The sequence below is a fragment of the Pteronotus mesoamericanus genome, unplaced genomic scaffold, assembly GCF_021234165.1.
Source record: "Pteronotus mesoamericanus isolate MK-2021 breed Mesoamerican mustached bat unplaced genomic scaffold, CSHL_Meso_final scaffold_54, whole genome shotgun sequence".
NCBI classification, from domain to species: domain Eukaryota; kingdom Metazoa; phylum Chordata; class Mammalia; order Chiroptera; family Mormoopidae; genus Pteronotus; species Pteronotus mesoamericanus.
This window is the reverse complement of record NW_026555321.1, coordinates 37436281-37460731: the sequence shown is the minus strand read 5'-3', so window position 1 is coordinate 37460731 and position 24451 is coordinate 37436281. Positions and strand designations below refer to the sequence as shown.

General features: G+C 55.0%; 1 protein-coding gene across 1 annotated transcript; it reads left to right on the top strand.

Annotated features, from left to right (window-relative positions):
• Nucleotides 1-612: 612 nt before the first annotated feature.
• On the top strand, nt 613-24451 carry TKT (transketolase). The gene is made up of 14 exons (XM_054594991.1): nt 613-796; nt 9905-10022; nt 10835-10948; nt 11765-11862; nt 15554-15745; nt 17521-17639; nt 18532-18725; nt 19488-19652; nt 20821-20977; nt 21096-21226; nt 21879-21962; nt 22066-22159; nt 23381-23503; nt 24186-24451. Exons 1-14 carry the CDS (start codon nt 690-692, stop codon nt 24359-24361), a joined length of 1872 nt encoding a protein of 623 aa, XP_054450966.1. The 5' UTR covers nt 613-689; the 3' UTR covers nt 24362-24451.

The window sequence follows — 24451 nt, the reverse complement described above, 5'->3', positions numbered from 1 at the left end:
TTGCAACTACTATCACTCTCATTTTCATAACTTTCACCTCCCCACCCCACCGCTTACAGGCCTCTAAAACCCTGGGCTCACTCTCTTGGGGCCAGTGTTTGAGGATGGGTCTGGTCTGCTAGGGCAGAGCCCCACACCCAGCAGCCCTGTGACCTTGTTGGCTTTGCCAGTCTCAATTTGCTCATCTGTAAAATGGGAGTCCAAGGAAGCCTACCCTCTGTGTGCTGCCCAAGGCCGTGTGGAGGAAGGAGAGACAGAGTGGTCTGCAGTGAAGATGCGACTCAACAGGCAAAGTCTGAACCAAGCCTAGAACCTGGAGTTCGTTCTATTTGTGTTTGGTGAATACCTCAGAGCAGAGCCCATAGATGCCCAGCAAATGTCGGGGGAGGAGGCGGGGAGGTTAGGCGAATGGAGAGCATCTGGCTGGGTCGGTGCCCGGTCCTCCAACAGCTTCAATTTCCCGCTCAGCGCCGGAGGGCTAGGACTCCGGCCGCTCCCGGGGGCGGGGCCGGCGGGGCGGGGCAGTCCACAGCGAGGCGACCTGGGGTGATGCCGGCGCTCCGCCCACGGGCGGGCCCCAGAGTCTTAACGCGCCCCCGTGCGGCGCCCGACCTCTGCCGCTCTCTGTCTCCGCTGGAGTCGCTACGTTTTCTCCGCGTCTTCCAGTCTCCTGCTCACCCGGCCGCGCCATGGAGGGCTACCATAAGCCTGACCAGCAGAAGCTGCAGGCCCTGAAAGACACGGCCAATCGCCTGCGCATCAGCTCTATCCAGGCCACCACGGCGGCCGGCTCTGGGTGAGCTCGGGGGTCCCGGCGGGGCTCAGGCCTGGGTGGGGAGCCGTCTTCGGCGGCCGCGGGCAAGCGGGCTCAGTGTGGAGCAGCACGGAGCCACCACGAGTGACGGAAATCAGGTGGCGGAGACCCACGTCTCTTAGAGCGCGGGTCGGAGGCCCCTTCCGCTGCGCCTCTCCGCCGGGCTTCCGCCCGGTGGGCCTCGGCTCCCTGTGCGCCTCTTGCTGGGTCTGCCCTTGCAAGACTCCGGCTACCGGCTGCTCGATGGCGCGGGGGACGCGACTTGTGAACTGCCCGGCCCCTCTGCAGACCTGCCGACAAGGCCACCATTATTGCGCTCTCGCGGAGAGCCAGGCCCTGTGTCGTGCGCCATACACGTGCGGCCCTCCGGACCCTTTCCACACCCTGTGTGGGGAAACCGAGGCTCAGAGTTTAAGTCAGTTGCTCAAGGTCACACACAGCGAGAGATGGAATTTGAACCTAAGCTGCCCAAATCGAGAACGCCTATTTTAACCCTCCTGTTGCAGAGACACTCGGGCCTGGCCTTCTCTTCTCCTTACACAGCCCTTCCTCGTTGCCACTTACCATTCCTGCCACCTCGGGTCGGGATCCAACTCTGCAGCAGCGGACCCCAGACTAGAGAGTAGGATGGGGTGGGGAATGGGGAGGAAGGCGGCCACGTGGATGCAGAACCCTAGCACCCGGAGTGAAGGGGAGGTCTTAGATCTGACTTGGTCGGCGGCAGGGGTGGGGGTTGGGGAGGAGAGACTTCAAAGCTAACAGAACTGAGGACCCAGTCCCAGGGCCAGCAGCCAGGTGCACTTTCCCCAGGGCAGAGCCTGGGACACCTATCTCCCAGTATTTTTTCAGGGCCAGTCCTTCTGGAGGTGAAGAAAGGTGGTTGCTGGTCCCAAGGAACCTTCACTGAAGGTGGCTAGTAGCTTGGGACAGTGATAACCGCAGGGTCCACTGGGTAGCTGGAGGCTTCCGTGAGATAGTTAAGGTCAGGGTGTGTCTCCTACTGTGAATTGGGAACAATAGCAGCTCCTGCACTCAGAGTCTTTTCAAGGATTCCGGCTCCTCCCCTGGGGCCTGGCGCAGAGGCTGCGGAGAGAGTCGTCCCTACGCTGCGATGGAGAAATGAATTTGGGGATGAGTGGGGGTGATTTCCAGGAACCTTGCCAACCAAGCTGTGTGTTTAGAACAAGGACAAGAATCTACCTTCTGGCCAATTTCATACAGGCCGTATTATTAATAAGTACATCTTTTTGACCTTAAGGGTGGGTGTCATTTACCCTTAAGTCAGTAACCCTTTGTACATTTAAGACACTCAGTTCTCAGAAGGAATTAGACCTGTCTTGGCAGGCCCCTTCCCTTCCGCCCCACCCCCACGCATACTTTGGACCTGTTATCTCCACTGGGTTTCTGTCAGTCCTACCCACTGTGTGAGAGCCCCTGCCCAGACAGGGACCCAGCTTACTCTCCAGGCCCCCTACCGGCCTGGAGCACAGTAGGTCTGCACACCGTATTGCTTACTGGGTACTACAGGTCCCTTCCCTTGACCATTTTGTGGGGCAGGGGCAGGGGAGGGGTTGCCCTGCAGGGCCTTACAGTGTGCTAGGAGCTATTTGGCCAGGCTCCTGGGAGTTTAGCTGGAGAGACATAATAGCTCCCCAACGAAAATAGTGTTACACGTGTGAGCATCTTACAGGGCCAGATGAGACCTGCAGAGTTACAGGGTTACTCTGCCAAGTGGTATCTCTGGTGTGACACAGAACATCCTTTATGGCTAATATTTTCTCATGCATTCTGAGAATGACCCTGTGAGACAGTTACTTTCACATACAGACTTTATAGATAAGGAAACAGGCTAGTGTGTTAAGTGACTTGCCCAAGCTGGTCATTAGTGGTGGTTCATGATGCCCAGTGAAGGGCTGGCATGATTAGGATGACTCCTTGGGCCGGCGGGAGAATGGAAAGAAATTGGAAATGGGAAGATTGGGGTGGATTAATGACAGATATCAATCAGTTTGAAGGCACTTTGAGAGAAATGAAACATTTACAATTGTTGGGGCTCCCAAAGGGAGGAGGTGTAGAGTGGGTCTCCTGGATCTTTGCCAGGTAGTTAAACTCTGATTTCTATGGAGGGGAAAGGATACTGTGTGGCAACTGAGACTTTATGCTCAGGTTTACATTGTATTTTAGGGAGGAACTCACTGAATTTCAAGTGTCCATATGCAAAAGGGAAAAAAGTGTAAAAGGCTGAGTGTGGTAAAAGGTGCAGGAAAAGAATACTTAGAGAAAACTTATTTTGTAGAAGGAAGTAACATTGCTATGCAGCCTCTGTCACAAAGATATTTTGCAAGGTGTTTAACAAGAGCTATATGTGCACAAAATAGTTTTGAAAGGTTTGAGGTCAGCGGAGTGTTCTGGTCACCAGATGTCTGTTTTGAGGCTCACTATCTCCTCAGTGCAGTGAGTGAGCTCCATGGAGGGAAGGCTGCCCTGAGGCCGGGGCCCAGTGCAGCCAGCAGTCGGAGCCAAAGCGATCATCCTGTCAGGGTGCCCCCTTTCTGGGGGTGCTTACATCCCCGGTGGTGGAACAGCACCTCGATTAAGTCTTTTTATGGTCACCCACACAGACTCTCGGACATCGTATCGGTTCGGAACCCAGGCTGTAGGGTTCAGAATTCAGTGAGGTCCTGATTTCTCAGTAGCTTTCCCATTCCTGTGCCATCACCAGGCCCCAGCAAGTGAGACACTGGCTTCTGTGTCAGGGGAGCTGAGGAACAGAGGACTCTTTGTGGATGCAGCACCCGCAGTGGCCAGAGCTTCTCTGGGGTCATCTCCCTCCACGTGCTCAGGGAACTGGGGCGAGGGTCCAGCTCATCCAGGCTTTCAAAAAATGAAACCCTCTGGGTTCATCCGAAGGGGGCTGGCTGCCGAGGCTGGTGGTAATGATTTGGTAGTTCTCACTGACCGAGGCCAGACTGTGGCATTGTCCCAACAGTGCTGAGTGTCATCTGAGGACGGAAGCGGCCCTGAACTGGGGAGGCGCAGGCAGTGCCTTTAACATGTCCCCAGGGCTCTGACCCACAGCGTTGGGGCGGGTACTTGGAAGCCAGTGTCTGGCGGGACCTGGCAAGTGGGCACAGGGAGACAGGAACCCAACTGCAGCTCTGGCTCCGTTCCGAGTGGCGGTGTCCTTGTCAGGAAGGCCCCTCCGATCCCGGGCCTTGATTTCCTCATCTTTAAAGAGGAGGTTGATAGATGGGTGGTTTTCAAACTGGTTCCGTCAGGAGCGTGATGGGGAGCAGAGTGAACAAGCTCTGGGGTCGTACCCCCTGCCGTTGTGGGTTTCACATCTTGGTGATCCATGTGACTTCGAAGTGGCTGGAAGGACATACATCCCTGAACCCAGCTCTGTCATTCAGGGATGCTTTGGCTGAGGGCCTGCAGGCCCCCTTCATGGCTCAGGCGCCTTCAGGTCTCTGGCTTCTCTGGGCAGAAAACCGTGCCCAGGGCCTGCTTCTCCATTCTGGCTGCCTGGCCCCTGCCTGGCCCTGGCTGAGGCAAGAGCAAAGCCCGTTGAGATTACCCCAGCAGCAGTATTTCCCAACCTGCACTGAAGACACCTGGCTGCCCTGTAAGGACTTGGTCCTCTACTCGAGAGATTCTGACTCAGCGGGGCTGATAGCCAGTGTTTCTTGAAGCTGGAAACCAGGCGCGGGCCCCTGGTTAGGGTCTGGCTGAGAGGGTCTCATGAGCTGACCGCACTGTGGCCCTGTCACAGCTCTGATGGATAGATTTTGCTGCTTTAGGCAGGCCTGGTCACTAGAGCCTGGTCCCACAGAATCAGGAAGTCCCTTATTGCCACACACCAGAGCTCTTTGCCCTGGATGCTGGAGTGTTCTCTGAGGGCAGGGCCTGCCAAGGGCCAGGTCTAGGCAAACTCTGTGCTCTTATCATGATGGTGAGGTTGAATCCGCTCAGAGGGGTGGACTTGTGGGAGCCGGGTGACCCGGGGGGCCTGGCTGAGCCGGCCCGCGCTGCCCGTGCTCCCTGCTCGGAAGCCGGCTGCACTCCTGGGCTGGACGTCACCTCTGGAGGCTGCACAACTGGGCAGAGGGGTGTGGACACTCGGCTACTTACTCTCCTGGGCTCTCAGCACCCTTTTCTTTTTCAAAAACATCTTTAACAGTTCTATTAAGTCTAATTTGCAAAGCATAATATTTTAAGTTTACAGTTCAGTGGCTTTTGTAAATTAACAGTAATTTGCAGTAAGTTTTAGTGACCTTACCACACCTAATTTTAGGACAATTCATCCCTAAAAGATCCCTCGTGCTCATTTATTGTCACTCCCCATTCCCACCTCCAATCCCAGCTCCCAGGCAACCACTAGTCTTTCTCTCCATGAATTTAACTCCTCTGGACATTTTGTGTAAATGAAATCAGGCAGAATGTGGTCTTTGGGGTCTGGTTTTTATTTAGCATAATGTTTGGATGGTCATTCATGCCGTAGCATGAGTCAGTACTTCATTTCTTTAACTGCTGAATATTCCATCATGTGGACATTACCCCATTTTGTTTATCCATTCCTCAGTTTCTGGAAGCACTTTGCTTTTGTCCTAGCTCTTCTGCTGGCAGACAGTGTGACCTTGGCAAGTTAGTTCCCTTCTGTGGACCATAGAGGTCTCATCCTCAGAATGAGGAAGAGGTTAGACTTCATCTCTGGTGTGTTAAGAGCTAATACTTACTGAGCAATTGCTATTTGCCTATGCGCTGTGCCAGGCTCTTTACCCACCATTATTTCATTCGGTCAGACTCTATTAAGGTCTCCGTTTTACAGTGAGGAAACTGAGGCTCAGTGCGGTCATATATCCAGGGTCTTGGAGCCAGGATGCATCATTGATTCATTTGTGCGCTTGTGCCAGGTGCTGTTAAGGCCCAAGGATACAAGTGAAAAGGCTCTGCTTCTGAGGTTCACTTCTTCCAGCATCCTGGGGCTCCACCTGAGTATTTTTTTAAAATACATATATGCATTTTTAAAAAAGAATATACTATAGCCCTGGCCAGGTGGCTTAGTTGGTTGGAGCATTGTCCCTTGCACCAAAAGGTTGCAGGTTCAATCCCCGGTCTGGGCACCAATCACCAGTCAGTATGTACGGGAGGCAACCAACCATGATGCTTCTGTCCTGCATCGATGTTTCTCTCTCCCTCTCTCTTTAAAAGCAGTGAAAAAAAGTCCTCAGGTGAGGATTAAAATACTAATAACATAAATACTGTACATATGTTATAAATAATGAACCTGTATGTACCTACCACCAGGCTTAAGAACTAGAACGTTACAGTACTTGAGGAACTCCCAGGTGAACACCTTCTCCAGAAAGAACTACACCCTGAATTTTGCATTATCATTCCATTGTTTTCCTTATGGTTTTATAGCATTTGTATATATTCATAAAACAGTCGTCTTTTCTGCTCTACAGATCCTCCTGCGGTATGCTTTATTCACGTGTATTTGTAAGATAGTGTTAATGTTGTCTGTGTAGTTCACTTATTCTTACTGCTGCATAGTATTTACTATATGAAAACTCGTATGTTGTGATTATCCTATTAATCCTATTATTGACGAATACATGGGTGGTTTCCAGGTCTGGCACTCGCACACGGTGTGGGGACCCTCCAGTGTGTGTCTCCTACAGTTGCATGACAGACGTGTGTGCGTTTCCTTGTGGCCATGTTCCTATGAGCGGAGTTGCTGGGCCTTAGGGGTGCATCTGCAGCTCCTGATTTGGTTTCTTTGTAATGGTTAAAAGATTATTCGGGTTTTCTGTTTCTTGAATCAGTTTTGGTAAGTTATTTTTACCTAGACATTTTCCTTTTTCAATTTTTTTGGTATCAGGTTGTTCAAAGTATTTTATCACCTGTTCTTATGCCCCTCCTTCCATTTCTAATATTGTGCTTTTCTTTTCCTGGATCCTGCCTTATCAGAAGTTTGCTAAATTTTTAGTCTTTTTCTTTTCTTTCTTTCTTTCTTTTTTTTTTTTTTTAAGAATTAACCCTTGGCTTTGGTTTCTAAGAACTGTATATTTGCTTCCTATTTCATAAATTCCTGTTCTTTATTATCTCCTTCCTGCTATCTTTGGGTCCATGTTATTTTTCTAACTTTTTCAGTTGGACCTTAAGTAATGGTTTTGCACCCTTCTGTTTTTTATTTACTTCCTTCTTAGGGTACTTATTTCTTGTCCATAACATTTTTTTTTTTTACTTATTTATTTTAAAACATTGAGGGTGCTCCGATGGGGCTGTTCGAGGTGCTCGGCCTCCCTGGTTTGTTCATTTGTTGAGAAGCCATGTGGTTGACTCCCTGTGACTCAGGCCGGCGTGTGTATGGCGTGTGTGTGGTGGGAGACGGGCCATTGGTTCATGGAAGCTGACAGCTCTTGTATCTTGATAATGGAGGGAGTCCAGCCAGAGGGGTGAGGGAATTTTTCTCTCCATTTTTCCTGCCAGGAAACCTGTGGGCAGGCAGAGTAAATGCTAAAGGCCAGGGAGCACCTGGAAGAATGTGTCCTCCTCCAGGTGGAGGGCCTTCTCTGAGAAATTTAACCTATTTAGGCCTGACTCTAAGCTCTCAGCACCACCTTCATAGATTGAACTCCCTGGCACTGTAAGGGGACTGTTCAGGCCAAGGCAGGGATTTTGAATAAACTTGTAACTCCCATGTATTGTGGGTAAAGCACCCTGTAGCGCGCCCCCCCCCCACCTGTTTCCAGCCAATGTGTGTCCAATGGGTGTGACATACACAACACCATGGAATGGAGCCTCCACCTATGGTTGTCCCCACCAGGGAGGACAGGGTTACAGGAGAAGGTGGGGCCCTGAGTCAATACATTTTCACAGACTCAATACATTTTCAGCCCTGAAGGCCTTCTAATAGGTTGAGTTTAAAAGTAACTATCTCCTGTGTGCTGAGCACTTTACAGTTTGCAGAGCCCTGTCTCGATCCTTAGGTCATTTCTTCCCTCCTAACTGCCCTGTGGTCAGTGGGGTGGGTGGGGCCCACCGTCCCAGCCCACAGATGAAGGAGTGGAGGCACTGAGAGGTTTGGCGTCTGGTCCTCCCGCAGATGGTGGTGGCTGATGGACCTGGGCATTTTGAATGCATGATCTCACTGGGACTCCGGGACCCCACCCCCGACATAGCATCCCCGTTTACAGGTGAAGAAGCTGAGCCTCAGGGAGGTAAAGCTCTTGCTCGTATCTCCACCTGGGACACTTTGCAGAGGGAGATCCCTGAAAGAGTGGAGCAAACACCTGGCCCCTAAGCATCCTTTATTCTGCATGTTTTTGCTTAGCGGGTATGAAGACAGGACCACTAGTGTGGCCAGAGGCAGGCTTTAGAAGAGATACAGTAGTGCAGGCTCACCCCTCATGGGTCTAGCTAGCAAGGGTTAAAGATCAACTAATTTCCAACTTCTGATGTCTCTTCATGCCCCTCCGCGTCCACTCTGCCCCCGGCCTGGGCGCACCCCTGCCACATCCAGAAAGCGCTCATACCTGGCACTCTCTTTGACAGTTGGGTGGGACATCACCTTGGGATTACACTGTGGACAGGACAGGCAGGACCCCCTTACCTGCCTTTCTTCATTCTCATCGGAGCTGTCCGGCCCACTGTCCACCCACAGCCTTCCCCTGCTCCTCTCATAACAGGGTCAGGGCTTTTGAACCAGGACTCCTCAGGGATTGGGCTGCTCTTCAGGCAGGAAGGACAGGAGGTCAGCCTGATCTAGTGTTGACTGGGGTGTCCTCCTGCTGCAGTTTGGCTCTGGGAACAAGGAATTTGGGTCCCCGATAGGCAGAGAAAAGTCTCTCGTTTACATTTCCTCACCTCCCTCTTTCAGGTCTAGTGTCTTTTCCCCATGACCAAGGAGCTCGTAGAAATGGTTAAGTATAAGACGATTGTGTGCTGGGAATGCGGGTACTAAACCAGCATGGACGGTTCTGGATTTCTCTACTAATGTGTCTGCACTGGGAGTGACTCACCCCTAACCCGGTGCGGGGCGGCGCCTGGCAGGGGCGGAGGGCGGCATATCTGAACTCCAGTTGTTGCATGTGCCCTTTGGTTTGGCATTGGGCATGTTTTAGTGTGAAGGACCTCAAAGAGTCTCGTCAGGGCTGCGTTGAGCTGCATGGCTGGGGGGTGCAGAGGCCCCTTGCCTCAACCCTGCTTCAGGCAGGGTTAGCCAGGAATTAGCGTGTCCCAGCAGGATCCCTAACCTCTAGCCCCATTCAAGGGCTGGAACGGCTTCCAGCTTTTGTCAGCCCCACCTCAGCCCTTGTCACAGGCAGAAGGGATTTTTATCTTTTCATGATTGTAGCCTTTTCTAGATGAGATCATGTGTTTTAACTTTTAAATTCTACACAAAAGCGTGATTCCTAATGGCTACACCAGCCCTCAAAAGGCCCAGTTAGAAAACTGCCAAGTGGCCCAATGATGCTATTGGAGAGCCTAAAGCCCAAGTTTTCAGACTACTGGCCCCATGAGGCTGCTGGGAGGTGTGTGGTAATTCCATGAGCTTCAGTTCCTTAGCCTTGGCCCATGGCCTCAGGGCCTGGGAGGGCAGGATGACCCTCACAAGTAGGTGGAGTCATGGGCAGTCCCACAGGGATGTAGCTCACTGGTTAGTCACAGAGGGGCCACAGCTCCTCAGCTGCTGAGTCCTAACTCCTGCTAGGCGCCACAAGGCCAGAGCGGGGCCGCAGCAGCGCCCGCCACACCCCAGCCATGGTGCTGCCTTGCACCGGGTCTGTGCTAGCCTGCACAGTCTCCTGGGCCCTCCTTTCTTACTCTAGTCCAGCCCCAGAACTGTTTTAGTTGTGTGACCCCGAGGGTGTAAACTGCTGGCCCCTGGGAGGGTGCAACCCCTATGCTGCCAGCAGTGGCCTCCTTGAGACCCTGTGTGACTTTCCCAGGGAGCAAGAGCACACAGCTCTCTGTGACTCCTTGGAATGTGCACCCCTAGGCCCCTGTACGCAGGCTAGGGTGAGCCCTGTAGGTCAGGGACCCAGCGCCATAACGCACATGTCCGTCTCTTCCGGGCCACAGCCACCCCACATCGTGCTGCAGCGCCGCGGAGATCATGGCTGTCCTCTTTTTCCACACCATGCGCTACAAGTCCCAGGACCCCCGGAATCCTCACAACGACCGCTTTGTGCTGTCCAAGGTAGGAGCCGCCCTTCACCTGGAGCTGGGTGTCGTGAGCCCCGGACTGCTGAGAAGATGCTGGCCGTGAGCCATCTCCAAGGGGACCCACCTCCCTAGCGTAATCCTAGCCCCGGCCCATGCTTCTTCCCCAGCCCTAGCTCCACCCTGCAGGCCCGGCCGCCCCCCAGGGTCATGCTCCGGGCTAAGCCAGCTGCTAAACTTAACCCAAGTTAAGGAATAAATTAATAGGCGTCAACGGAAATGGCCTGCTGCGGGTTGTGCCTGTTGGCACATGCAGGACTTGAGTCCAGGTCTGGGTACAGCTTGGTGGCTTTCTGCACAAATTTTTCTGTGCTGTGCCAGCACCCGTGGGCCTCAGCTTGTTTCCTCACTGCAGCAGGCTTTGGGGTGGGGCACCCTGTCCTGCCCCTCCTACATGAGAATCACAGCCATGCCACAGACCCCTGAAATTCACCTGTACCCAGGCTTAGCTCTGTAGCCTCTTGTCTCTCGGGACATCAGAGCTTAGAAGTCTGCCCAAGTCGGCCCACATGCCAGAAACCAGGGATTAGGGCAGCCGGCTGCCTGCTGGGGCTTTGGCTCCAGCAGCCTCACAGCTGTGCTCCCCCTGCACCTGTCCTGGGGCCAGCGTGGCCTTGGCTGTGGAACTTCGGGCTGGAGAGGATAAAAGGAAGGGAAGTGGCCTTCACTTGGTTCCTCCTTTGAAATGGATACCCTGGCCTGCAGGCCAGGCCCGGGGTCGCAGTGTGCAGTGGAAACAGCCCCACAGCATCAGCTCCGTCTGACCCCTCCCTCCACTGTCCCTGGCAGGGCCACGCAGCTCCCATCCTGTATGCCGTCTGGGCTGAAGCTGGCTTCCTGCCTGAGGCAGAGCTGCTAAACCTGAGGAAGATCACCTCCGACTTGGATGGGCACCCTGTCCCGGTAAGTGTCCAGGAGCTGCACAGGCCTCTGTCTCCACATCCTGTTCCCAAGGCATGTGAGACACTGGGGCAGGGGCACCCGATGAGGAGCTGAGGGTGTTGAAAGGCGGAGAAGGGCATTGATGTGAGGGAAGAAAGAAGTGGGTGTTTTGGGGGCTTGCTCTACTCACCCCCGCTGGCTCTGAAGTGTGAGGCCTTTCAAGGCCCCAGCCCAGGGAGCTCTGGGTCGACTTCAAAGACAACTTCTCCCCAAGCACCAGACACCCAGCTTTCCTACCCCACAGCCCCCCTGGCCATATAGACAAGCTTGTGAGAAGAAGTTCATGGTATCAAGGGGGTTGGGGGACTCTGGTGGTACCCCAGGGAAGGGACCCAGTTGACTCCTTAGGGTGCTAATCCCTGCAGGTTACCATGGAAAATATCTCTCACACACACACACGTGCACGCGCACGCACCCCAAATCTGGGCACCTACTAGGGCCATGTGTTATCAATTTTGTCATGAATTCCCTGGCTACTGCGTGAGCTGAATGATGTGGGCTCCCTTTACAAAGGAGGGAACTGCGGCCCAAAGAGGTGCAGCCCCTGGCCAGACGTCACACAGCTCCCTGGTGGGCATAGATGGTGTCTGAACCGCACCCGCAGTTACTGTTGTATGAGAATGAGGAATCACATCTGGGTGGAGGCTGCCCTGGGGCTGAGCCTTTTGCAGACCTAGCCTGCACTGCCAGGTCTAGGTGGGAATGAGGCCAGGATCCTGGGAGGTGAGCTGCTTCCTTCTTTCCCCTGTGAGTAACTGTGGCCCTCTGTTATGGCAGAAACAAGCTTTCACCGATGTGGCCACTGGCTCACTGGGCCAGGGCCTTGGGGCCGCTTGCGGGATGGCCTACACGGGCAAGTACTTCGACAAAGCCAGGTAATGCTCCCATTCCTCACCCTGACCCTCGATAGCTTTGGGAGGGGTTCAGCTTTAACCACGGCCACCAGGCACCTCCTTTAGTCTGAGCAGGAGCTGAGTAACAGTGCATGTGTGGCCTGAGGCTAGCTCTATGACCAGCTCCCTTTTCAGATGAGGAAACAGGCTAAAAGGGGTGAAGGGACCTGCCCACAGACCCTTGACAGTGACCGCTGGGGCCAGGCCTGAGCCCGCAGCCCATGCTCCTGACCAGGTGCTCTTTGCCCAGAGTGCTTTGGCTAATGAGCTCCTTTGTCGCCCCCACGCCTGGTTCTTGGACCCTAGAAATCTCAGCAGGCCCCACCCTCTAATGTCTGATTAAGTGCCACAAGCCCAGGCCGAGCTTGCCGTTGTCTTGGGAAATGAGAAGATTATATATTCTGGAGGGTTCTGGGCATCTGTGAGCCCCACCGATCAGCCAGGGACAAACATTGGAGAGAGTGACCTGATGATATAGACTTGCTGTCCCGGCGCCAGGTGGGATGGAGGCACATGTCAGCCACAGGACTGTCTACTGTGGCCCCTTTGGACCTTCAGGCCAGTCTGCATTGGGGGAGGGGTGGAGTGTTGGCTGCAGGTTTTAAGGAAATCACTTGTCAGATGGTCTCCTGTGCCATTACTGTGTGGGGCCCTGTACTCGGTGCTCAGAGCTTCAGAGGCTTTCACCTTGATAAGTCCCCTTTGGGCTGAGTGGTGACAGCTGTACAGTTACCCCACACACACACACGCTGTTGGGGAAACTGAGGTAAGATGTGGCGGAGGGAGGCTTTGAACCAGGGCGTGCACCCTGAGTCCATATTCAGAGTCCCCAGACTGCTCTCAGGGTCCCGAGAGAAGCACATGGGGTTCAGGGAGACCTGTGGGTAGGAAGCTTCCTAGAGGAGGGGCTGGTGGGGCCTGGCCTGCGGGTGGCAGGAAGGGCCCAGCTGGGAAGCGGTGGCTCCCCCTGTGCCTACAGTCCACCGCCAGCAGAAGGGCCACAGCCAGGTGACCATGGGGTTATGGCGGTAACTGCAGACCCCCCAAGGACAGGTGGCTGCAGGGAGCCTGACCAGATGCTACATCACAGGGAGCACCTACCGTGTGCAGGGGAAGGGGCTCCTGGGACAACCCTTCAGGAGGTGGCTGGGGCTGTGAGGCGTCCTGGGCCCTCTTAGGCCACTGTCACCTGACAGCACAGCATTTGTCTTCAGCCCCCGGAAGTGATTCACTGTGAAGAAAGTAAAAAAAATGGGATGTATGTTTAAGAGTATTTTGTTTGGCACAGAACCAGAGATGTGAGTTAATTATAGTGCCTACAGTTGCTTGAAATTATTCCCCGTGAGGGGTCGTTTCCTGACCCTAACGTAATGGAACGAGCCAGGGTAGGGAGAAGGTTTATCTGAGTGCCCAGCAGCAGGGGTGGCTAAGGCTCAGGGCCTGGGACTGTGCCGGGGGGAGGGGTTGGCAGGGGTGTCAGGAATTAATCAGGCCATGCCAGGCTCCCGGGGGCCACGTCCTGATAGAGCAGATCTGGCCTCCGGGCACGTCGCCCCGCCACCCACAGGGAGCATGCATCAAATTGTCTCTTTCATTTTTTTTTTTAACTGAGTTTTTTGTTTGGATCATAAAATACCTACTCATTTGAAAAAATACAGAAAAGCATTAAAGAGAAATGAACATTTTCTTTATTCTTAACCACTCCCCCATTCAAATCACACTTAATGTATCATAGTTCCCCCATGTTACCGAGAGAAGAAATGTACAAATTTGTAATGCTAGTATTTATACAGTTTCATGTTCTTTTTAGAAAAATCTAAACACCGTGAACATTTTCTCACATTGTTGTTGTCAAGGGCTAGCTTTAATGATTGCATAATGTTCTGCTTTATGGGTCTGCTGTAACCCATTTTGGCTGCCCTCTGGTTGGGCATTCGAGGAAGTTTTCAAACACCCCTGCCACAAACGTGGGTCCTCCATTCAGAGTCCCTTCCCTTTATGGTGGTAATTCAGAGCCTTGGGGTGAGCCCTGGCTTCTGTGGGGCCGGAGCCCAGGATGGCCTCCTGACCTGAGGCTGGAGGCCCCAAAGGACCAATCTGACTTCCTTAGAAGTGGGCGTGGGCTTGGGGAGGCAGCCAGTCTGCTTCCTGGGAAGCCCTTTCTGGAGAATGTGTTGTCTCCAGGCCTCTAGCTCAGCCCCGTCTGAGCGTGGGCCCTGGGGCGTGGGCCCTGGGGCGTTCTGCCCGTGGCCCGATCTGTTGGAGGCCACAGAAGGGAAGAATGGGGGACTCCTCCCTGACCTGCTGGCTTGTGGAGGTGCTGAGTCACGCTGACAGCACCGTGGCCGTCCCCGCCCCTTCTCCAGGACTGCTCCCTCCTGCGGCAGCAGGGCAGCTGTGTCCCCTCTGAGCCCATCCAGGCACCAGCCTCGCTCCCTGGGCTGTGCATCTGGGCCCTGGGCAGGGGAAAAGGGGGTCCCCCAAGTCCTGCTGCTTCCCCGCTGCGTGCCTTCCTGGACGTCAAGGAGTGGACAGTCTGGATTGGGCGGTCAGACCTGTGTTTGAAGCACTGCTCCGCCACTCCCAACAGCATGACCTTCAGACAAGTCCCTTGACGTTTGAGCCTATTTCCTTATCTGTATGGTTTGAGAATAACATCTGCCTTTACCTGCCCTGGAGGGTTCCTCAGCAGAAGGCCCAGCACCTTGCTGGAGCCCCTAGGAACCCAGATGCCACATGCCAGCCTGTGAATGGGGTTCTGGCTATGACTGTGGCCGCTGCCCCTCAGCCGTCCCTCACATCTGAGGGATTCTGGGAATGGGAGTATGAGGCGGGGCGGGGGGGGGTGGCGTCAGAGTCCCTGCTGGTCTCCCTGCCTCTAGCCTCCCCCTCTTGGCTCCACCCCCACCCAGGCCCAGGGAAGGTTCTGCTCACTGGATAACATCCCAAATTCTGTGCTCCTTTAACTCTGTGACACTGCCTTTGAAGAGCTCGTGGCTGCCTGTGTTGAGGGCAGGAGAAGGCCTCTGGGGTGGAGGAAGCCCAGGCCTCGCTCCCTCGTGTCTTGGGCATCAACCAGCCTCAGGCTCTTGGGGAGAGTCCATCCTGTGAGGCACCCGTCACATCATGAGTCCTTCCCGAGTTGGTGCTCTCCTCACCTGAGGCCTCTCCCTCTGGGGTGCTGCTTGGCACACCCCCCAGCCTCCCCAGACCAGCTCTTTGGAGCAGAAAGGCACCTTGTCCCTCTGGCCCACCCAGCGAGTCCCAGGGCTCGCCCAGTCCTCCTGGTTCATGGGAGGGCGGAGAGATGGGTGCACCCCTGCAGCGGGCAGTTCCAGCCCCTCCTGCCCAGTGCGAGTCATTGGCCCCAGTGAACATTGATTTGCCTCGTGCCCTGACAACCCCAGGTCTCTGAATCGTATTGACCATACTGCTGCATCTGGGAGTCCTGTTTCGTGGCAGCCGGTACTTCCTGGAGCTCCTGGCAGCTCCCTTCACAGCCATTCCCTCAGGGTGTGCACTTGGGGCAGGCCCCTGGGAACTTTCAGCACCGTTGCCCGTCATGGGTGGTGGCGCCTTTACCCAGAGCACAGGCTTCTTGGGAGGGACAGGCCAGGAGCACAGAGGCCCAGGTGAGAGGTGCCAGCCTCATACCCTGCCCTCCCATCTGCAGCTACCGTGTCTATTGCCTGCTGGGGGACGGGGAGTTGTCAGAGGGCTCCGTGTGGGAGGCCATGGCCTTCGCTGGCATCTACAAGCTGGACAACCTCGTTGCCATCCTTGACATCAACCGCCTGGGCCAGAGCGAGCCCACCCCGCTGCAGCACCAGTTGGACGTGTATCAGAAGCGCTGCGAGGCCTTCGGGTATGTACGGGACTGTGCCCAGAGCACCCGCACAGCATGGGAGCCATAGTGCTAGAAGCTTTGCAGGTGCAGGGGCTGAGGCGGGAGGCTAACGAGTCTCCCTTTTTCAGGTTTGGACTCACAATTTCAGATTTGGGCATTGGGACTTAAAGTGACATCCCAGACTAAGGCCCAGTTTTAAATGAGCCCCTTTGTGTGGTTGTGTGGCACGATAGTTCTGAGGCTCCGTAACATTCTCTCACTCATCCTGACTTTATTCTTGGGGGTGAGTTGGGGGTGCGTGGTGTGAACTAGGCTTGCTCAGTGAGGCTCAGGGACATGTAGGGGTTTGAACAAGAGTCAGCTGGCTGCCAATATGCCTGACGTCAGCTGCCTGTAGAAGAGAACAGGCTCCCTCTCCTAGTGAATTGGATTTTCAGACTCCCCTATGGGCCTTGAAAGGTGGTGAATTCAGAGTCACGGGTTACGAAACAGGGAGGTCCTTCTGGGTGGGCATAGGCCAGCAGGGCTCTCCCCGCAATTACAAGCCACTGCAGTTAGGACTCCGAGGGCCCCAGACCCCAAGTTCCGTCCCAGCTGAGGACACTGTGGAGGACCCTGGGCTGGGGCTCTGCAGGACTCAGGCCTGAGGGCCCTTTGTGGATGCATGAGTGACCCAGGAAGGTCGACGTGGAGTTGTGATACTGATTACACAGGAGATACGGTTTGTTATCTCTGATGACTGACCTCATAAAGAGAATGAAGAGAGCAGCTATTCTTTCTGTTGGATAGAAAAGGAAACTGAGCCACAAAGGGCCTCAAGGGCCTCCATGAGGCCACGGCGGGCTGGGGACTTGGAGTGTAACCCCAGCAGCTGGGTCTGTGTCTAACCTTGTGGCTCTGATGCCAGATTCCTTAAGTCCTGGCTCCGTCACCAACTTACTTTTTGACCTTGAGTAAGTTGCTCCACCTTCAGTGCCTCAGTTTACTTGTCTGCAAAATGGGGGTGGCAATGCGCCCCGCCCAGGTTGTGGTGAGTTTTGCACGGGTTAGTGTGTGTAGTGCTCAGCCCCATTGCCTGCCCAGAGTGTGCACTTGGTACACATTAGTGGCTGTTTTCATTATTATTTTATTTGTTGAATTTAAGGATAGAGAGGGAGGGAGAGACAAACATCGATTTGTTGTTTCCCCTACAGACGCATTCATTGATTGATTCTTGCATTTGCACTGACCAGGGATTGAACCCACAGCCTTGTTATCAGGACGATGCTCTAACCAACAGAACGATCTGGCCAGGGCTCATTATTATTAACATGCTGTGAGTCCCAAAAGGCACTGCTCTAAAGGGAAAGGTTGCCCTTCCCCAGCTTCCCCCTCCATGTTTGACAACATGGCCCAATTGAAAAAGTTTCCAGCGTCTGTGGAGTGACCAGATAAATAAAAATTGGGCCAAAATATTCATCAAGAATCTGATAGATTCCAAACCACTGTCCCAAAAGCAGCTTTTGGTAGGAAATGAACAGATTAGGAATGAAACAGGCAATACATGAACTAAGCATCAAATTGCTTAGGAGACAGGAGGAAAATTTCTTCAATGCAAACAAGAGGAAGTGAAATAATGTGAAAAGAGAAAAGAAAACCCAGATTGGAAGCAGGAATGTTTTAGACTCCCCAACTCCTCCAGCTCTTTCCCAGATTGTAGTTGTCCAGTGGAGTGAGGGCAGGCGGTTCCCTGGGGCCCCCTCAGGGTCCTCGGACACCTGGCCCTTGCCCCTCACTCCGCGCTCTGTCCCCAGCTGGCACACCATCATTGTGGATGGACACAGCGTGGAGGAGCTCTGCAAGGCCTTTGGCCAGGCCAAGCACCAGCCGACAGCCATCATTGCCAAGACCTTCAAGGGCCGCGGGATCACGGGTCCGTATGCACGAGCCTCCCTCCACCCCTGGAACTGGGCCCTGTGGCTGCAGGGCTGGGAGTGCAGTGAAAGGGGGTGTGTCTCTAAGACTATGTGTCTGGAGAGGCACCAGCCCTTTGCTGCCCTAGCAAGTGCACCCCAGCTGGTGACTCAGCGGTCAGCAGGGCTGAACCAGGATTCAAACCCAGGTCAGGCTGGCCTTGGCTGAGGGGCACGTGTACGCAGGAGGAGAGGAGGGACCTGGGGAGGGCCTGTGGGCGAGAAGAAAGGACGCTGGTATGAGATCATGCCTCACACCCCCCGCCCTGGCTGACACTTGCAGAGTGTCCTTGACAGGTCCAGCTGTCTGCCCCGAGCCAGCAGAGAGCCCAGGGAGAACCTGGGAAGACCTGGGTTCTGCCCGAGAGGCTAGGGAGCAAGACAGCCCTCTAGCAATAGAAAAGGGCTTAGCAGAGGGGGCCTGGAAGAGGGTTCCTGCGGCAGGCCTGAGGGTGATGCCGGCGTGTGGCTCCCCGGCAGCCAGGTGGGAAAATGGGGCGAGAGGTGGTCGGGAACTTGAATACGGACATGGAGTCTATGGCACTGGAGGGGGTGGGACAGGGCGACCTGGCCGTGCCTCCTGCCCTCTCCATCCTCCCTGGGAGCTGCTGGAGGCCTAGGTGTCTAGTTGGTGGGGACCAGTCATGTGGAGTCCTGGTCGCCATGACTCTAATTTTCTGACCCCCATGGTGCCCAGCACAGGGCTGTCCTTTGCTGTGATGACACTGTTCCCCCCTCCACCCTGTCCTTCCTTCAACGAGTGGAGGGCCAGGCCCCATGGAGTAGCTTCTAGGCTCTCTGGGAGTGTCTGTCTTAAACCTGGCCCTCTCCCCTCCTATGTTGGACCCGCAGGGGCAGAAGATAAGGAGTCTTGGCATGGGAAGCCCCTCCCCCAAAACATGGCTGATCAGATCATCCAGGAAATCCAGGGCCAGATCCAAAGCAAAAAGAAGATCCTGGCGACTCCCCCACAGGAGGATGCCCCCTCGGTGGACATCACCAATATCCGCATGCCCACTCCACCCAGCTACAAAGTTGGGGACAAGGTAGAGTTGGGCTTTGCTTTTCTGGGCTGGTGGGGGGCAGTGGGGGGGGGCGTGATTCTCTGGCTCCCTGAGGTTGTGACCAAGATGGGTCTCTGGAGAGTTGGGAAAACGAGGAGAAGGGACCATTTCAGGATGAGGGGGAACCCTGAGGTGCTGCTTCTGCCAGTTCCTTCATGGAAACAGCCAGCTCTGGAATCATTTACCTGCAGAGACTCAGAGGGCAAGGGACTAGCCCAAAGCTACACAGCAGGCTATTAGCAGCACTGGGAAAGCAACACGGCTCCTGAGTCCCCCATCCCTGGCCCATCAGGGCCTGGGCCTGAGCTCAGGACTGGCCCTTGTCTGGCCTGGCAAAGGCTAGGGAGGCCTGCCCTGCTCCAGGGCCCTCCTCTGGGTGAATCTGTTCAACGGGCATCGGGCTTTCAGACTCCCAGTGTGTTCCTGTGCAGAGCGGGGTGTGTTCACAGGCCTCCTTCACGGGCAGTGGACATGAGGAAGTTAGGACATCTTTTGCAGCTCAAGTGGCCCACAGCTGGGCTGGGACAAGGGACTGCAGGGACTCCCAAGTTGTTCATTGTAGAAGTACTTGTTGGAAACCTTACAAAAGTTAACTTTCCGCAGGGCTTTGTGTTTTGGGGCTTCCTTTTTCTGCCCCAGTTTTTGTTCTTTTCCTCCCTAAAAGGTGTAGTTCCCCAGAGACTGCAGGGCCGTAGGCCACACCTCACACGGTGGCCCTTAGCCTTCTCACTCTCCTCTCCACAGATAGCTACCCGCAAGGCCTACGGGCAGGCTCTGGCCAAGCTGGGCCATGCCAGTGATCGCGTCATCGCTTTGGATGGGGACACCAAGAATTCCACCTTCTCTGACCTCTTCAGAAAGGAGCACCCAGATCGCTTCATTGAGTGCTACATTGCTGAGCAGAACATGGTGGGTGCTGGGGCGGGCAGGTGGGCACAAGGCCAGCCACAGCCTCGGGGGAGAGGTCTGAGGTGTGCAGGCGCAGGGCTAGAGCCCTCCCGCTCCTTTGCGTCGCTACATTGGTTGTGCCAGGTGCTTCCCAGGAGGACCCTGTAACAGTCAAGACCCAGCATTGACCCTTGACCTCAAGTAGCAATAATTTGGGGGGAGTGTCACGTCCAGGTATAAATGTACTGGATGAGTGTGCACACAGACGAGCTGAATGGGGCTGCAGGTGCACATAGGAGGAGCTGCACGGAAGCCAGGTGTGGTGGCGAATGGGCTCTCTTTGGGGCCAAAGGGCCTTCCAGGTGGAAGGCGGGGCTGGAACACAATGGGCCTACCAGTCAAGTCTGCTGAGTCCTCTTATGCTCCAGGCTCCGGGCCCCTGCCATGCACGCAGTCAGGTTAGCAGCCCCTTGTCAGGAACTCAGGTGGGGAAATAAGGGAGGATGTTTTGTCCTTCCCCCCCCCCGCCCCCCCGCCAAAATATCTGCTTCTCCTGGCCAAGGGGCCCAGTTGGCCTGCAGGCCTTTAGGGCCTGAGAGCTTCCTCCTTCTGGATGTTGCTGGCTCTGCCATGTCCAAAGTTCTTCCAACTGAACCTGACATTCTCTCTCTGTGGCTTCTAGCCTTGGCAGCTGGAGGGTCCAGACTAGAGTGTTAGAGTGTGGAGGCCAGGGAGGCCCCAAGATCTGGGGAAGGAGGACTCCTGTCAGCAGTGGGTTTCAGAGCTGTGGAGGGCGCAGCTGACCTGGAACCAATGCCCCTACTCAGTGCCGCTGGGCTGGAGCCTCCACGGGCACACAGGGGCTGGGAGGGCTGGTCTCTGCAGAGGCCTTGGGGTTGGCGAGGAGACTGAGTTGGGGGGCTTGTGCAGGTTGGGAGGGATAGACTATTGTGTGCCCAGACTGAAGTAGCCTGCTCTGTGAAAGGCGTTGCTTGCTGCTCGGGGGGGAAAGTGTTCAGCAGGACACTAATTCTCAGGGTACTTTTTAAATGGTTATTTTAAGTCAGAGGAGTTTAGTGTTTGGAAACAGACTGCAGAGTCCATGGATGTACAGAAATCACTTGTATCAGGGAAGGAGGAGAACTAACAGTCCTAGGATGACAGAACCCTCTCCCTGCTTTGCCCCCAGGTGAGCATCGCCGTGGGCTGTGCCACTCGCAACAGGACCGTACCCTTCTGCAGCACTTTCGCAGCCTTCTTCACGCGGGCCTTCGACCAGATTCGCATGGCAGCCATCTCCGAGAGCAACATCAACCTCTGTGGCTCGCACTGTGGCGTGTCCATTGGTGAGTTGAACCGGGGCCGGGATACCTGTACCTATAACTTCCCTGGACTTCTGGACCAGGTGGTAAGGCGGGTCCATGGATGGGGGTCTTATTCAGCATATCCTTTCCCAAATCCCAGGGGAAGATGGGCCCTCTCAGATGGCCCTGGAAGATCTGGCCATGTTTCGATCAGTCCCCTTGTCAACCGTCTTTTACCCAAGTGATGGAGTATCGACAGAGAAGGCGGTGGAATTAGCAGCCAATACAAAGGTTGGTCACATGGCTGTTATTTTTTCCACAGAGGGACAGGAGGGGAGGCCAACGTGCAGCCATAGAGCTGCTCGTTCACTGCCCCAGAGTGGTGTCTCCTCACCTTGCCCCTGCTTTTTGTAGCTTGTAGGAGTTAGACTGGGGAAAACGAGATACACGCCGTCCTTCTGGCCACAGGGCAGGCATTGCTCGTTGATCGTCATGCTCTTTCTCTGCTGAGGATCCTGGCAGCCCCTGCCACTGTGGCAGTGGATGCCTGTCTGGCCTCCCTGAGTTGAATTCACTACAACATAATGAGCAACGGGGGCCAGGGCGCGCTGGATGCGCTCTGGCCGAACAGCCCCGCCTGGAGGCCCCTCCACCTGACGGAAAACTCATTTTCCGTCTGGGGCTGGGGGCTGGCAAAGCCGTTGGATCGCTGTCACTGGGGAGGACTGCCTGGAAATGTGCATGCTACAGACGGCAAGGGAGTCCTTTTCCCGCCTACAGGAGTGGCCAGCGTGAGGTGTCTGACAGACACCTCCATGGAGACAATAGGGTAGAGTACACTTGCAAGTGGGAGGTGATGGCCTTTCTAGAAAGACTTTGCAATTCAGGGTAGGATGTGCTATATATCCTGTAATCCTCACTTGCTGTGTGTGTTTCCTTGCAGGGCATCTGCTTCATCCGGACCAGCCGCCCGGAAAATGCCATCATCTATAACAACAACGAGGATTTCCAAATTGGACAAGCCAAGGTCAGTGCGGTCGGCGCCCCCGTGAAGCCCCACAGAGTGAGCCCAAGGTCAGGGCCCACCTCAGGTCCCTGAGTCTCACTGCCCGGCCCCGTGTCATCCCCAGGTGGTCCTGAAGAGCAAGGATGACCAGGTGACTGTGATCGGAGCGGGGGTGACCCTGCACGAGGCCTTGGCTGCTGCGGACCTGCTGAAGAAAGGTGAGGAGGGAAGGACCCAAATAGTCTTAGGTCAGATGCTGGCTGCACGCTGGGTCTTAGGGGTGGGAAATAACTTCATTCAATTAAATGATGCTAATAGCTGCCCTTTAAGCACGTACTACGTGCCCGGTATGATGCTAAATTCTGGAGTTGTGGTGGCCACAGACCTACCCCAAGGCCCTAGGGTTCAGGTACTCAGCACAGTGGTCAGATCGGAGGCCCTGGGGCCTGCCAGTACGATTGAGTCGCCACTCAGCTGAGCACTAGTTAAGTTATTTAGCATCACTGTGCCTCAGTATTCTCATCTGTAAAATGGAGACATTGTCACCTCCCCCGTGGGGAGGTCCTGGGAATTCAGTAAATAATAACCTGGCATTATTATTATCATTGCAAGCTTGAAAGTGTTAGCTGCTGGTAGTGGAGAGGAGACACGCATTAGCCTCCCTACAATGGAATCACAGAAGATGTCCTCTCTCAGCCATGCTGAGCATGAAGGAGAGGGGTGGGCGTGGGCGTCCTTGGGGCAGTGACCTCAGATGTGCGTAGGACTGATATGTACAGAGCTCTGAGGAGCTTGGAGGAAGATGGGGGCAGGCACGAGAGAGCAGGAGACACCGGGGGAGCCCGGCCCCAGCAGGGATGGAGATCCAGGGGAGGGTGTGGAGGAGACGTGGCGGAGTTGGGCTTGCCCTCCTGAGGTCATTCTGCTGGGTTATCACTGGACCTGCCGCCCTCGCACTTGCCTGCAGTCACAGCTTCCCTCCCCATCATCCCGGAGCACAGGGCTTATCTCAGATCAGACACTTGGACCTGTCTCTGGCTTCCTCTCCACCTTCAAAGGCATCTGAGAGGATGAAGGAAAACCATGCAGGCCCCATACATGCCACTCGGTGTTCTTTGACAGTCCAAAGGCCAAGATCCCCTGGCCCAGGGCGTTAGGGAAAAGAGACCAGATGCTGCTAAAACAGGCCGGGAAAGGCTCCCGGGAGATGGGTGGGTGCAGAATGCCGGACCACTTGGGCACCACATATCAGCAGAGGAAAGGGGCAAGCCACTGCGGGCTGGCAAGCACGAGCTCAATGGTGGGAACAAGGGGACCCTTAGTCATCCCCGGGATAGGGGTGGGACACAGGTGGAGCAGTTAGCTGTGTAACAGACAGCTCTCAGGGCACTCCAGCCCAGCTCCCCTGAGCCCCGTCCCTGCGTCTTCTACCCTCACAGAGAAGATCAGCATTCGTGTGTTGGACCCTTTCACCATCAAGCCCCTGGACCGGAAACTCATTCTTGACAGTGCTCGTGCTACCAAGGGCAGGATCCTCACGGTGGAGGATCACTACTATGAAGGTAAGAGGGCCTGGGCCAGAGAGCCAGGGCCAATGGCTCGGGGGAGGGCCCGGGGGCACAGGGCTGGACCTCCCTCCTGGATCCCAGCCTGAGGTGGGAAACAGTGGCCCTCCTGGGAGGCCAATGCAAAGCTGGCTCCTTCAGCCTCAGGCTGAGCCTGGGAACCCAGCTGACTCCCAGCTGCTGGATTTGCTCCATGGAGCCCTGCCACCCAGGAAGCCAGTGGGGATTCCGATCTCACAGCTAAGAGTGGGGAAAAGGTGGCTTGTGTCCAGAAGGAGCTATTATGTCAAATCAAACTGGGAAAGCCACACACAATCTGTTTTGCAAGTCCTTCTCAAAGCAGTCCCTGATAACCACACACCACCTTCTCCCCAGCAGGAGAGGAAATGGCCTAGACTCTGGGGTCCAGTGCAAATGCTAGTCTATTGATGACAGCTGCCCAGAGGATGTCGTTAAAATGATTCAGAGGCCACATTTGAGCTTATTTAAAAGAAGTACAGCAATTGGTGAATGCGTGATGTCTGCTCCGGCTGCCCTTGTGGGGAAAGGGCGGTGTGTACGCCGTCTCTGTCATCCTTTGGTTAGGGAATAAACTCAGGGGCTGGCGGAGGGCCGGGGGACCCACCCTCTGCTCCCCCTGAAACCAAATCACCTGAATCACCTCCTTTCCTTTGCCCAGGTGGCATAGGTGAAGCCGTGTCCTCGGCAGTAGTGGGCGAACCTGGCGTCACTGTCACCCGCCTAGCTGTCAGCCAGGTACCAAGAAGCGGGAAGCCAGCTGAACTGCTGAAGATGTTTGGCATTGACAAGGATGCCATTGCACAGGCTGTGAGGAGCCTTGTCACTAAGGCCTAGAGAGGGCCATTCTATACATTCCTGAGGGATTCTCGCAGAGGTGCTCAAAGATTTACTGAGAGGACTGGTAAATATATGTTTTGAGAAAAA